This window comes from Phalacrocorax carbo, chromosome 15 (genome assembly GCF_963921805.1).
Source record: "Phalacrocorax carbo chromosome 15, bPhaCar2.1, whole genome shotgun sequence".
In the NCBI taxonomy this organism is placed as follows: domain Eukaryota; kingdom Metazoa; phylum Chordata; class Aves; order Suliformes; family Phalacrocoracidae; genus Phalacrocorax; species Phalacrocorax carbo.
Window position 1 is genome coordinate 1828410 of NC_087527.1, and position 15149 is coordinate 1843558.

The following is a 15149-nucleotide window of genomic DNA, read 5'->3' on the forward strand; positions in this document are numbered from 1 at the left end:
TCGCTCAAAAATTAGTGGTGCTAAAAGGCGTGTGTCAGCTGAGTGCTGATGAGCGCGCTTCTCCCAGGTGAGTGTCTTCTGGGTAGAGACAGATACTGGCAATGTTGTTGCTTCCTAGAGTCCAGGCTGTTCCCCGATGCGTTGCTTTGATACAGGAATTCTCTCAGCCTCTTCCAGTCTGGGATTCATTCCTTCCCTTTCTCTTTAGCATGCTGCTTAGTCGCGTAGGCAGACCGATCTTACGTGTCCGCCCGTGCAGCCCTTCAGTGCTGGCCCGGCTCCTTCCACTGCGTTTTGTTCACGACTGTACTTGATGTACTGTCGTATTTGGACAGGTACCACCTGAATACCCTGTTTGTAACACTTGACTTGCTCATGTTGCCAGGTTTAGCTCAGTTCAGCTCCTTGGAGATCTTCTGTTCCATATCTCAGGAGTGACTGGAAAAATGACGACAGAAACTGCCTCAGAGGATGACAACTTTGGAACAGCCCAGTCAAACAAGGTAAAGCTGTTCTTGTCTGTTGTGCCTTTTATTTTATTTTTATTTTTATTTTTATTTTTATTTTTATTTTTATTTTTATTTTTATTTTTATTTTTATTTTTATTTTTATTTTTATTTTTATTTTTATTTTTATTTTTATTTTATTTTTAAATCACCATGGAAAGCCTACTAGAAAGACATGTTGAATAATCACATATTTTCTTCTTTCAGGAGTGGATAATGCAATGTTGTTTCTGTATCTTTTCAGGCTATTATTAATGCTCTTGGTGTGGAGAGGAGGAACAGGGTGCTGGCAGGGCTGTACATGGGCCGCTCTGACACCCAGCTGGTCGTGCGTCAGGCCTCCTTACATGTCTGGAAGATTGTAGTCTCAAACACTCCTCGCACGCTGCGTGAAATTTTGCCAACCCTCTTTGGGCTTCTGCTGAAGTTCTTGGCCAGTACTTGCGCAGATAAGCGAACGGTGAGAAATCATGCCTTCCTGTTACTGCAGGTGACCATACAAACTAATTCCTGAAGAATACAGGAAAATTATTTTCTTTATTTTCTATATTTTTTCCTATATTTTGTCGTAATTTTCTTTTAAATTCATTAATTTAACTGTTCTGAGCGTGAGTATGTCGGAGTTATCCCTTTGCTGAAGGCAGCTGTGAAGACAGTGAAACCATTTATCTCTGGTTTCTTGCGATAGTAGGGTTTCCATTCCTACTGCTCTCTCTATACTGTGAACGGTAGTTTATGGTCAAAAGTTAACATCCGCTCACCGTTCACCTTCTTAAGTTCTATAAAACAGGAAAATAGTTCATGAATAAATTTTTGGGGACAGGTTGCAGCACGGACACTAGGAGACCTTGTCCGAAAGTTGGGAGAGAAGATCCTTCCTGAAATCATTCCTATTCTGGAAGACGGACTGAGGTCGGCCAAGAGTGATGAGAGACAAGGAGTCTGCATTGGGTTGAGTGAGATAATGAAATCTACCAGCAGGGATGCGGTAAGTTCTATCTGGAAGGTGAAATCTCCAGGCTCCTAGATATTTATGTTAGGTTGCAGGTATTGCAGTTGAGACAGAATAATACAGCTAGTGCTGGACTTGTTTTATGGACTGAATTCAGGGCTTATAACTAACATGAGTTGCTGTTCAGGCAAATACATGCATTTGTGTCTCTTGGTAAACGTAAAACATTGCACAGTTCTGACTTTTATGAGGTACAATGATAGAAATCATCCACTAGGTAGCCTTAGAGTACAGCAAGTATTTGTGTTGATTAATCCTGGTTTTCTTCCAACATATTTCAAGTGAACAGCAGTTTAGTTTAATTTGTGCAAATTCTGTGTTCTTACCGAGATGCGTGTGTCTGTTGTGCTTTAGATATTCTGTAATTTCATCTCTACGTCTTCAGGTACTGCTTTTCTCCGAGTCCCTAGTTCCTACAGTGAGAAAAGCGCTGTGTGACCCTCTGGAAGAAGTCCGAGAGGCTGCAGCTAAAACATTTGAACAGTTGCACTCAACAATTGGACATCAAGCTCTTGAAGACATTCTGCCATTTTTGCTGAAGCAGCTGGTAAGCATGGCTCAACGTTAGTCAACAACTCGATTAATGATGTTGTGGGACAGGTTTTGAATAATTAGCTTAAAGGAGAAGCAGGATCGTAGAGGCAGACCTTCCAGGGAATGGCAGCTCTATTTTGTCTCCTCCATGGAGTCATCCTAGTCATCGGTAGGGAAGGTCTTGTGGCTAAAGCATAGGCCCAAGAATTGCTACATCTGGCTCTGCTAGGGAACTGCCATAGTCAGCTGCTTAAGTTGTTTGGTCACCATTCCTGATACGGAAAATCTTTCTGATGTGACAGAGGAGCTTGGTTTGGGTTTTTGCTATATAGTATGAGAGCATTTTTAGATAGAAGGACTTGTATGTTGGTTATATGATCACATGGTAAATGCTCGCTTGAAATAGGGTTTATGTTGGTGTGTCACAGATCATCTCTCAGGTTTGTAACTTTCTCTCTCCCTGTAGAATAACGAAGAAATGTCTGACTTTGCTGTGGATGGCCTTAAACAAGTTATGGCTGTCAAGAGCCGTGTGGTGCTGCCTTATTTGGTGCCAAAGGTACAATTTGGAAACAAATTTTAAACTTCAGAACTGTGCTTTTTCCTCTGCTTGCTGCCAGTTTTCTTTGGACTCATATGCCAAAAGGAAGAGCATAGCTGAAGTTTTCTTCTGATTTTATGCTCAAAATATTGTCAGTTGGGTTGTCATGCATTTATACTTAGAAATTTTTCATGTCATAGGTGAATTTAGATTCCTTCTGAAAAAAACTTCTGATTGTCTTTGGTTTTTTAGCTGATTACTCCCCCTGTGAACACCCGCGTGCTAGCCTTCCTCTCATCAGTGGCAGGGGATGCTCTGACACGGCACCTGAGTGTCATCCTGCCTGCTATGATGTCTGCACTGAAAGAGAAGCTGGGGACCAGTGAAGAGCAGTTGGCAAGTAGCATGGCTCAGCTCTCTGTTATGACAGGTTGCCTGAAGATAGAGCTTTGGGTTTACTTCCCAGCACAGAATCTGTGTTCTCTAGACTCACAGATTGCATATTTTAATTCAGTCCATTAGCTGCTTCAGGATGAGCCTTTTTGTCTGGTAGCATATTGTGAGTTGAAAAACGTATGCTTTCCAAATCTATTTGTATCCGTATAAAAGTCTCTTTGGCCTGCAACAAGACACAATTCTCAGTTTACTTATTCTTGGAGAACTGCCAGAGTGTCTAGTTAACTTTGTATTTATTCTTGGTATAGAAGACTGAGAGATTAAAGGGCTGAAGGGAGGAAATCTCCTATTTTATATGCAGCACTCTTTCTGTGCTGCTTCCTGAAACACCTGGTATTTGGACTCTAGAGAACATCCTGGAGTTGTGATTGCAAATAGACACGTACATAAATTAGTGAGTCAGGAATGTTAGTGAGGGTCCTGTTGTCTGTATGCTGTAGATGCCCATTAGCTCAGCTTCTAGCCCCAAGGCTGCCTGGAGACCTCTAATGTACCCATAGACATGCTTGTAATTCGTATTACAACACACAGCATTAAACTACCTAAATAAAGAAAATGTTATTTGACAAGATGCACAGTCTCTGCGGAGTGAGTAACATGGGGAGACTGAGCTACTCCAATTTTGTACATTAGCCCTCCTGCAGCTGGAGAGCGACCTGTGCAGCAATCAGTTCAGTAGAGTTTGGTCATTTGTTAAATTTTGAGAGTTGGCTATATACCTATCCCTGCTCCAGGGCTGAATCGAGCCTTTAATGGTGATGTGACCATCTATTTAATGAGAAACGCTTAGCAAGTGGGATATGTTGCAGTGTTTCTTTAAGACATAATGCTGTGGATAACATGGGGAAACCTGGGTCTAAATCTGGCTTTGTTCTATTTGTGAGTTAACTTAAAGTTAATTTGGACTCTTTAGGAGATGGCAAACTGCCAGTCGGTAATCCTGTCTGTGGAAGATGATGCTGGACAAAGAATTATAATTGAAGACTTACTAGAAGCTACCCGCAGCCCTGAGCTGGGAATGAGACAGGCAGCAGCTGTCATTCTGAATATCTACTGCTCCAAGACAAAAGCAGACTATACTGGTCATCTCAAGAGCTTGGTTTCAGGCTTGATACGTCTATTCAATGATACCAACCCTGTAGTTCTGAATGAAAGCTGGGATGCACTTAATTCAATCACCAAGGTGAGAGGCAGCTTAAAAAGGTTACAGTGGTAATGCCTGGCAATGAGAAAACAGGGATAGCTGGTAAAATACTGCCTAAATTGAACCTTCTGTTTTGATGGTAAACTACATTTACATTTGCAAATGCTGCAAATATTTGAGAGTTGTAAGAGGAGCTTGACTTCAGCTCTATGAACAAGGAGGCAGGAAACAAGTGTCGTCTTGCCACGCTTGAGAGGGATTCAGAAAGGATAGGTGGTTGCCATGTTGCCTTCATCTTTGTCTTACCCCTCTCTCCTGCAGAAATTAGATGCTGGGAACCAGCTTGCTCTCATTGAGGACCTGCACAAGGATATCAGGATTGTAGGGAATGAGGCTAAAGGCAAGCATGTGCCAGGATTCTGCATTCCTAAGAAGGTAAAGGATCAGAATGAGCATGATTCGTCACAGCCACAATACCCCGCTTTTTGGGGGAACTGATTGATACGACTTTGCAGCTATTAAAACCAGTCACTATTGGGGCATTCCAAACCTGTGTGTTGCAGATTACTGCTGCCTTTAAGTTACCCTACAGAAGATTCCTCTTGTAACAAGATCTTTGACAATTCTGTTATGCATCTAAGTCGTGGTTGCTGCCTGCTTTTTGTGGGGGAGTAAGGCTGGACTTCTGTGCCAGATTTCTCTGGTTTAAAAATTCCCTGAGCCGCCACCACTTTTCTCATAGCAACTGGCTTAGTAAGGCATAGATGCAGGAAATCAAACCAAATAAAAGTATCTCTGTAAATGTGGAAGCAGGCAGCTGAAGGTCAACAGGAAATTCAGAGAGACTCTCCAAGTTTGTGCATCTGGTGTATAACAGGAGCAAAAATAAGAAACGTATTTTTTGCATCTTAGCTTCTAAGCCTTCTTACCTGATTTTCATGACAGGGAGTGACTTCCATACTCCTGGTGCTGCGGGAAGGTGTTTTAACTGGTAATCCAGAGCAGAAGGAGGAGGCAGCAAAGGCCTTAGGGCTTGTTATTAAGCTGACTTCTGCTGAAGCTCTTAAACCATCTGTGGTGAGCATTACTGGGCCACTTATTCGGATCCTGGGAGATCGGTTCAGCTGGAATGTCAAGGTGGCTCTGCTTGAAACACTAAGCCTTCTTTTAGCTAAGGTAAGATTCAAAGTAATTGACTGCGGTTTGTGAACATTTTCCACAGTAACCTTCAGAGATATCTGTTGCTGTTCATGTAAATAGGGCCAGGATGTCTGCTGGCGAGGGTTTGATGCTTCGGAATGGCACTGTAACGGGATTGTATTCTTCCAGCAGCTTCTGGCCTACCAAAAAAGCCCCCAATGCTTGATTCACTGGGCTGCTTAGAGAGATTGCAAAATGTTGATCCTACTTTCAAATGTTTAAAAACTACCATGTCATTGATCTCTCCACCATTTCTGTGAATTGTTAAGTGCAAAGATGATCATCTTATGTATCCTTGAATGGAGCTGAGCTTTTATTTAGTGCTCTGTATGCAGGAGGCTGTTCACGATGGCGTAAAATTTTTCAGCAACGCTGCCCCTCTACTTCAGTGTGCAGAAAATAAGATCAGATTTGAAAAGGTTAACAGTTCTGTGGTATTGTTAGATGTTTTTCCTATTTTAGTAGTACGTTAGATCTTGAATAAGGGCCGTTTGTGGTAACTGTTATAGAAGAGGTCATGCTGTTTTTAGGCTTTGATTTCTAGCCATGGTTTCAGACTTGACTGCACCACTTTCCCTTCTTTCATCTCTGGTATAGGTTGAGATTGCCCTGAAACCATTTTTGCCCCAGCTGCAAACAACCTTCACCAAAGCTCTACAAGACTCAAACCGTGCTGTTCGCCTTAAAGCTGCTGATGCTCTCGGTAAACTCATTGTCATCCATGTAAAAGTGGATCCTCTCTTTACGGAGCTCCTGAACGGAATTCGTTCCAGTGATGACTCTGCCATCAGGTAAGCCATAGGTGATATCTCAGATCTTCCTGCTTATTAAGGATGAAAGAAAGGGCTAGGATGAATGAACAAAACTAGTGTAGCTATTTGTGTAGAATCTCTATTTTTTTTTCCTCCCTTTAATTCTGAGAGTAGGAGTTAGTTACTAGTGAAAGCAGTTGACTGTTAATCAAGGGCTGTAAAGCAAAGAATGCTGTAAGAGATGGACCCAAGTATGCAAACGTGGAAGCATTCTCTAGCGTGGAGTTTTCAACTTGCAGAGAGAGTATCAGTCTCCTAACCTGTAGTGTACCTGTAGTGTAATTGCTGTGTAAGGAGCTGTTACCGGCATCCAGAGCTCAGTTTCTTCTGACGGGGGGAGAGGCAATGTCTGACTGTACGTTGCGATCACTTCTAGGGACACGATGCTGCAAGCTCTGCGGTTTGTAACACGAGGAGCTGGTGCAAAAGTTGATGCTGCAATTAGGAAGAATATCAGCACGGTGCTTCTAGGGATGCTGGGACATGATGAGGTACTGCTTCAGCCAGCTGCAAAGGATCCCTGCTGTAGACAGTCTTATTCTTAAATTTTAAATCTGACATTCTAACAAGTATTTTCTAAAATAACTTCTGGGGGAAATTACCAATGATAGAGTGGAAAGAAACTTATATAAAGAGGCATGTGGTTGGGTATTACTCACTAAACTGAATATGGTCTGTAAAATCAATCTCATTGGAGCCTTGTAGTGTGTTAGCTGAGAGTCAGGTGCAAGAATTAGAGATGCCCAGCCAAGCACCGGTAACTGCAAGTCTGTGAGTTTCATGTTTCCTTAGCAACTGTGCCTGGGTTCGACCTGCAGCTCCTCACCAACGTGTCTGAGGCAACTCTGAAGTCAGGATTTGCTTTTTGTCATGGAGAAAACCTGCAATACCTTCACTATATGCACAGATTTGTGTTTGTAGGCTCTCAGGTGGGGTTTGTCATTCAGCGTGAGAATTTTTTCAGATAATGGCAGATTTTTCTCTGATGAGTAAGCAGCTCTCCAAGTTCAATATAGGGTCTTCTGTATATGGCAGATGATAACAGTATCGTCTGTGAGATTAAAATTCATCATCTAGTAATTTCTTCCTTACGCTTTAATCTGTGCAACACAGGCATGCTAGAAATAGAAGAATTGATAAATCCCTACTGGGTTGTAAGTTTCAGGGTGGAGAGGAGTAGTGATGGGACAGTCACATAAGCAAGCCTGGAAGTTGTAAATTAAAAGTATTAATTAAACGAAAAATTAATTAAAAGTTTATTATGGAGATGAGCTCATCTAGAGATGGCTGGAAGCAATGCATGCTTTCTAGACCGTGAACCTAAACTTAACACGTCTTTTAAAACATTGACTTTCATCTTTATGACTTTTCCATTTAACAAATCAGAATTTATAGAAAATCTCTAATTCTTCTCTGCTGGCTTTTTTTGACTGTGGATTTGGCTTTAAGTTCCATTATGTACAACGAACCTTTTGAACTGACAGAAATCCACAGGTAACAGGAGTGAAGGGTGTCTACTAATATTTATTCCTCCTTGTTTTATTTCATGTCACCTTCCGTCACTTGCTCGTCTTGCCACTTCTCTGACGTGTAATGAGCTCACCCGGTGGTACTCTTCTCCCTTTTCTTGTTAGGATGCCACCCGCATGGCCTCAGCTGGCTGCTTAGCAGAACTGTGTGCGTTTCTGTCAGAAGAAGAGCTCAGTACTGTTCTCCACCAGCACTTACTGGGTAGGTGAAGCTGTTTACGGTGACCGTAACTGATTCTGACAGCAGGGGAAGATACGTGCTTAGCCATTGGTTCAGGCAAGCTTGGTGACTTAATTATTTAGGTTCTTCCTCTTTAACTTCAACCTGAATCTCTGCTGTAGATTTTCTTGTGCTTTTCTTTGCTCATGGCTCTTAATCTGTGCACCCCGGCATGTAGGTGCGCACAGGGGGAGAGGGTAGTGGCTGTACTTGGGGGTTACCCATACTACTTTTTCTGGATTTGTTTTCAGATGAGATAATGAAAAGTACCAGCCTGGCGAGTGGTTGCTGGTGCTGACACGGAGAGGATGGGAGGTGACAGGATGTTCAGGCAGGGCAGGTGGGACGGCCCTTCCACATTTTGATGCCACTGTGATCTTTGATTGGCTAATTGCAGACCACATCTGATGGCTTCACATGTTTTTGGAGAATTAACTACTTTGCCTCTAAGTTAGAAAAAAACCCATTAATTTTATAGGAACTCCTAGTGGATGGGAGTGCCATGGGATTAGTCTCCTCTGTGGGATTAAAAAGGGAATCCGGTAGCTGGTTTCCAATTACAGATTACTTTTACAGTTTTATTAGAGAGTCAAAGCCTGTGTAATTCCAGTGCCAAGCTACTCCATGCAGTAAGTGATGTGAGGCCAGCGGGGTTGAACGGGACAGAGTCACTTGTCTGGGTCTGGTGTTCCTGTCTGGCTGAGGCGCTGTGTTCCAGCACGGGTTGTACGGCTGTTTGGGAGGAGTGGAGGAAGCAAGGCATTGCTTTAGATGCTGCTTATTATTATGTCACTTGATGGAAGTGAATTGACAAACTGACAAAAGCTTTCTTAGATTAAGCGGGATGGATAGCAGGAGCCTTGCTACTGTTTCGTTCTTTCATTTGCAGCAGATGTCTCTGGCATTGACTGGATGGTGAGGCACGGCCGAAGCCTGGCGCTCTCTGTGGCTGTAAGTGTTGCTCCGAGCAGGCTGTGTTCCCCCAAATACTACAACAGCGTTCAGGAGATGATCCTCAGCAATGCCACTGCTGACAGGGTAAGTGCCACCCAAGGGCGGGTGAGTGCCGCTGCAAGCGCTTATTGGGAGAAGCTCCAAAAGGGGCGCAGGTTCCCTGTGTCACCGAACAGAACGGAACAAAAATCCCCAAGTGCCATCTGAAGATTCTCCCTTGGCTAGATGCAGTTTTGTAGTGAAATTACATGGCTGTTCTTATTCTTTGAGTTCTGATCTCTGTGGAGATGAGGATTAATAATCTTCAACTGCAGAATAGCTTTCCTTGGGAGTAAATTACACTTCTGTTACCCTATTAGTTCTCATTCGTGGGCCAGGTTTACAAGAAGCACAAATATTTCGTTTTAGCGGGAACATTTTAAATCTAGGGTTGAATGAGTGATTTGGTGTCGGGAACCTGGGGCCTCTGTGGGACCTGCCACCTTCCTCCAGGTGGCTCATAGTTGTCGCATTATGATTTATTTTTTTTTGGTCGTATTACCAAGTAACATTAACCAGTGTTTTCCTGCTTTGCATGCTACAGTTTTTTGAAAGATCTGGTTAGCCTTCCACAGAAGCTCACCAGCCCGTAAGCCTAGTTATAAAGGCTGTTGAACTCTGCTGTAACAACACTTATTTTTGTCTTTATGTTGAAGATTCCCATTGCAGTTAGTGGCATCAGAGGGATGGGCTTTCTTATGAAATACCACATGGAAGGAGGAGGGGACCTGCCTCCAAAACTGTCAAACCTCTTTATTAAGGTAAGACGTTTTATGGGAACTACCCGGCACGATCTGACCCTTTGTTTGAGCTAACTCGTGGGCGGCTTTCTCTGTCCAGTTCCTGTATGGTGCGCAAAAACGGAAATCTCGGTTGCCTTATCTTGGGAAGCTCTAAACCCTCTGATCCTTGAAAATCTGGATGTATCTTTTTGTGGCAAAGTACAGACAGAATCACTTCATCAGCCTGCCTTGCAGTTGTGACTGCAATACTGCTCCCCTACTGTAAAATGGAAATCTGCCTTTTGATCTTTCTGTGGTAAACTTCAGTTTTTCCTTTGCAGTAACAAACAGCCGGCAGAGAAACAGGGAGGAGTGGGTGGAGCGGTCAGATTTTTAGGGTTGCTAAAGGTCAAAGGGCCTTTGTTAGAAATGCATTAAACACCTCCTCCTACCTGGTTTTGCTGCAGTACTTTTTGACTTCCACTTTTGTGGAAGGGAGTAGCTCTGAAAGACAGAAATAAGAGAGACTGAAGTCAACGCTTTTTAAAATCCCTATCTATTTAAATATTCTACCTCAAAATTCCTTTCTTACTTGGTTCTGGGTTGTTTTTTTTTTTGTTTTCCCCTTCCCATAAAGTATCCCTCATGGGTAGAGGGGATCTGAATTTTGAACATTAGAACCTCAGGATATTTTTAATGTCTTAGAAAAGACAGGGGAAGATAGAGTGCTTTTTATTTTGTCTGTCATCTTTATTGTAAATAAAATGTGTTATATTTCCAGGTTTTACATTTCTTTTCAGTTTGCTTGGAAAACCACCAAACATGCAGGTTGACATGGTGATGCAGGCCATCATTCTTCAAAGCCGATTTTTTTTGTTTGAAATCCTACATTTATATACTAATTTGTATGATAATATTGTATTAAAATACAAGTATTGCAGTTCTCGCAATACCTTTATCACAGTATTAAAATGCAGCTGACATTCAGATGTTAGCTTTCATGTTTTAAATGTGTTGAGATTAAATAAAAAATGCAAAGCTCTAAATTTTTTTTTTTTTAAATAATGGAATGCGCTACTGAAGTGCGCCTTATTCCCCAACTAGAGGCTGACTTGGCTGTTGCTGCTGATTGGGTGTATTTTACAGAGGCGCTGACACTATCAGCTTTTGCTGCACTTAGTGGTCATTGTCATTTCCTGAGAGAGTTGGAAGAGAAGCGTGTGACCCTGCCATCAACCGCATTTTTAGAAGTTTTCTTTAGAAAGGTGTCTTGTTCTCAAGGTTTGATCTTCTCCGACTGTTACACACTTCAGTCAAACTTGTTGACTTTTTGATAACAAGTTTGTCTCATTTATACCTGTGAGTTGAAAACTGCTTGGGTTTTTTTTGTTATAGTTTAAAATACTTAAATTAGAAAAAAAAAAAAGATAAACTATTGCTTTAATACCTGTCCTTGGAACACCTGAATTCAAGTCCATCTTTGCCTCCTTCAGTGTCTCCAGAACTCATCCAGTGACATAAAGTTAGTTGCAGAAAAGATGATCTGGTGGGCAAATAAAAACCATCTTCCCTCACTGGATCCTCAGACAATTAAACCAATTCTCAAAGCGCTTCTGGACAACACAAAGGACAAAAACACCAGTGTAAGAGCCTACAGTGACCAAGCTATTGTCAATCTTCTGAAGATGCGAGCGGGTGAAGAAGTGCTTGAGGTACGGACAGAAGCAGACGTAATCGTTGGTAGAGGCTGGGCGGCGCGGCACTGCACTGCGTGTGGTTAAGCATTGTGCCTGGAGCCTCAGAACACGCTGGTGGTCTCCTGATATAGATGGCGTGGGTCGTTCCTTTTGGTGTTTAAGCCTTTATTGCTATTCTCATGCTAAGCCTTGAAGAAATTAGCAATACTGATACAGTGCAACCTTTCAGTGCAGCGTTACTCAAGGTGTTTAACATACCTCCCACGGTTAATGTAGTAGCCTTGCTTTCAAATGCCTTCAGCCCTCACTGTGCTGTAGTTCCCTTAGCCGGGACTGCAAGTTTATCGCTTTTGTCACTTGTGTAACCCTGCCGCAGCACTAGTGGTGCTAGGGAGGGTATTTTAGGGTGGACTACTTTGTACATCCATTTCCAGACCTCTTTTCTGAGCCTTAGCTGCTTTTGGATAGTTCCCATGCCTGGAAAACCAGATGAAGGATTATTGGTATGTTTGACAGATTTTAGATAAATATAGCTTGTAAGGTGCTCACCTTTATTCTTACTTCGAACAGTATGTCATAAGGAATTGGTAATTGGTGTTGTCTTCCTTCCACAGTCAGTTTCCAAGATTCTAGATGCTGCCAGCTTGGAGCTTCTCAACGAAAGCTGCAGGAGATCTCTGAAGAAGCTGGCTGGCCAGGCTGACTCTGATGAACAGATAGATGACACTATACTGACATGATAGTAAAGCTCCGGAAGACAAGAAGACACTGAACCAACCGCTGCATCAGCATTTCAACTCAAACACCTATTTTAAATGTTTTCATTTTTGAAAATGTCAATTCTGATGGGATCTCATGAAAAGGACTCCCAAAGAGTATTTTAGTATCAAATATACCAGAATAGCCTTAATTAGACTCACATTAGCTGAAAATTGAAAATTTGGTCCCCTTTTTGAAACAGATAATGCGCAAGAAACAGATATAATAATCAATACTGGTCAATTGTGGCCAATTGTGAGATGTGGCTAGAGCACATCAGGCTTAAACTCTGGTGACACCTGTTTCCTTTCCAGGGTCTGTGCAAAAACTCCAGTACTGGAAGTGTTGCAGCAATAGAACTTGGTGAAAGTTAAAGTGTATTGTTTTTGTGTACTGCTAACTTGCTGCTTGTGACGGTTCTGAAGACTGAAAATCCCTGTAAAACAAAGTATTTAAAGTAGCCTTAGAAATCACAAATGCGAAAGGGGGATTAAATGCAGCCTGTTTAAAGAAGGAACATTTAATAAAGGCTCTGACTTTGATCCTTCTGGCGTAAACTGTTCTTTTAGCAAATTCATTGGTCAACAAACTTAAACTGTGATTTACTTTTTGGACCTGCTTTTTCTAGGGCATGCAGTTTGGGTAGCGCTGTAATCTCTAAAAGCCTTTTGCACAAGTGAGGCAAGCTATGGTTTAAAACCAAGCCAGAACTGACATTTAATGAAATTTGCAAGCAATTATTCCCATTAATTTCTGAAGTATTTTTGACTACAGACAGCTTTGTAGTTATTCAACTTGTGAAAAATCCTCTATTTTTATGTCTTCAAAGGCTTCACAAGATACTTGGCACTTCCAACATACAGATTTTTTTATTTTTTTTGTCAATGAGTTGTACTGCTCCAAGAAAGCAGTATTTTATGTTACCGGGCCACATATACCTCTTTTTTAAAATTTTATTTTAATTGACTAATACCTTTTACGCCACTTGATGAAAATAGTGAAAACCTTGTTGCAGAATAGAAATTTTTACAAGGAAAAATGAACTTTACATTCTATGCAAAGTAATATTAAGTGAGCTTTACCTGTTTTATGAAACTACACACAAGCTGGTTGTACCTGAGAAGTCAGAGCATTAAGATTTGTTTCAAATGGGTGGGTGGTCGTGGTGGGGGAATCCTCCTTGCATGTAACTCTGGGTGGCTCAAACCATGACGAAGGGAGGAGAAAACAATACTACATGTCATAAAACTTGAGAGCCTCAAATGTAACCACATGGGAACGCCCATTCTGCTAGAACCAACTGGCCGATTGCCCTGGCAGCAGCAGCAAACAAAAGCATTTTATCTTCGCAGCACTAGTGCCTCAAAGGGCAAGATACAATCTCGCGTAGATACTTGGGAGTGCTGTACTTTGTTCTGGTCAAAAGTACAAGAACCTGTCAAAACGTTCTTGGTGTTACGTCAGTCCCGAGGCTGTGGTGTAGGCTCCTGGCAACCGAGGTTTGCCGTAGGGGTCAGCGGAATGCTGCTGGAAGGGGCTTGGGAAAATCAGCTATTTTACCCCTTACCTAAGATAGGCTCAGCTCCAACGGAACCATTCCTATATAGTTGGTTTTTACAGTAGTTTGTGATGGGGATTCCATAACCTCTCTATGCCATCTATTTCATTATATTAACTTTTCAGACTGTCAGAGCTTACCTCGTGTCTAAAAAAAAAAAATATCATTTTCCTTGCTCCTACCTGAGCCCACTGCTGCTTGTCCTGTTCCCACAGCCGCTGAAAATAGTTCATGTGTGCAGCAACTGCGTTTTCACTTCAGTTTTCTCACCCCTGGATGAAACAAGTTTAGATTTGGTTAAGTCTTTTCTCATAGATTTTCATGTTTTCTAAACTTACACTGCTGCCCTCTGTACTTGTTCCTTTCTGATTCATTTTTGCCTCCTCGTGTCACCTGCTGGACCAGGTCTTGCGGGGGAGGATATTCCTTTGCACGCCCTACGTAACACGCTGTTGGCTGTCCCAGCACGAGGCCTGGGTGTTCTTTCTTTGCAACAGCACAGTGCTGTGGATGCGCTTAGTCTGTGAGCAGCTATGAAGCCAAGCTAGAAAACTGCTCTTTAGCTATTTATTTCCAATCGTGTATTTATGCAGTTAGCTGTTTCTACAAAACTGCAGTACTTTCCAGTTGGTCTTACTGAAATTGTATTCTACTTATTCCATAACAGTTACCTGCCTTCTGAAGGTGGTTTTTAATTCTCATTTTGCCTTCCAAAATACTTGCAAATCTTAAACCATCTTAAAACTATGTATTTTGCACTGGATTGGTAATAATCAAAGAGAGAAAACTCAATTAAATGCTCTTAAGGATTTGGCAGTCTTAGGGCACTGGAATTAGTTTCATCCACAATGAATTAGCTGTGTTTTGGGATAACCAAGAAACAGCAGTGAATCCTGCAATGCAAAAGCTTTTGTCCACTGAAACACATACAAAATTTTATGCCATTCAAAACTACTAAATAGGTGGCAAAAAGCTCGGTGGTTGTATTGGAATCGCACTTCGTTGCAGACAGGAAGAAAAAAATCTCAAGTTTCTGTGAAGAATGGCTGTTTGAGCTCTTGATCATGGGCACCTTGGCTTTCCTATTTTATCTTGGATTCTAACTGATGCTCTACATCAACATGTGAAAGAACATTACAGTTAAATAGACGACTTTTTTAATTAACTTGTTAATTTTAGCCAGTAATATTGTTTTTCATTAAGGGTATTTTGATGCCTTCTATTTCCACCTTATGTAGCAGCAAGTGGAAAAACCCATTCATCTTTCCAAACAGCAGCTGCATTTCTGCACTCAGTTGAGTTGTTTCTGAGAGGGAGGAGTGAGCGGTAGGAGCTGACTTCCCCTTATTGAGAATAGGCTGATTTTTCAATTACAGCGAACACTGAATTTGGATTTTGATAGCTACTTTTCACTAAACTACTTACACACTGCAATATAATACATCATAGATAAAATACCCATAATT

General features: G+C 41.8%; 1 protein-coding gene across 2 annotated transcripts in view; it reads left to right on the forward strand.

Annotated features, from left to right (window-relative positions):
* GCN1 (GCN1 activator of EIF2AK4) overlaps positions 1-12667 on the forward strand; it is a 43632-nt gene extending 30965 nt beyond the window's left edge. The window contains exons 43-58 of one of the 2 annotated variants that reach the window (XM_064466726.1): positions 386-503; positions 751-966; positions 1330-1494; positions 1904-2065; positions 2519-2611; positions 2846-2989; positions 3963-4232; positions 4515-4628; positions 5139-5369; positions 5991-6184; positions 6582-6696; positions 7840-7936; positions 8844-8992; positions 9604-9708; positions 11163-11381; positions 11981-12667. In XM_064466726.1, the coding sequence (XP_064322796.1) occupies positions 386-503; positions 751-966; positions 1330-1494; positions 1904-2065; positions 2519-2611; positions 2846-2989; positions 3963-4232; positions 4515-4628; positions 5139-5369; positions 5991-6184; positions 6582-6696; positions 7840-7936; positions 8844-8992; positions 9604-9708; positions 11163-11381; positions 11981-12106 (2518 nt within the window). In that variant the 3' untranslated portion in view covers positions 12107-12667. The remainder of the gene's footprint in view (positions 1-385; positions 504-750; positions 967-1329; positions 1495-1903; positions 2066-2518; positions 2612-2845; positions 2990-3962; positions 4233-4514; positions 4629-5138; positions 5370-5990; positions 6185-6581; positions 6697-7839; positions 7937-8843; positions 8993-9603; positions 9709-11162; positions 11382-11980) is intronic. The other variant, XM_064466728.1, reaches the window with a different exon arrangement.
* Positions 12668-15149: the final 2482 nt, after the last annotated feature.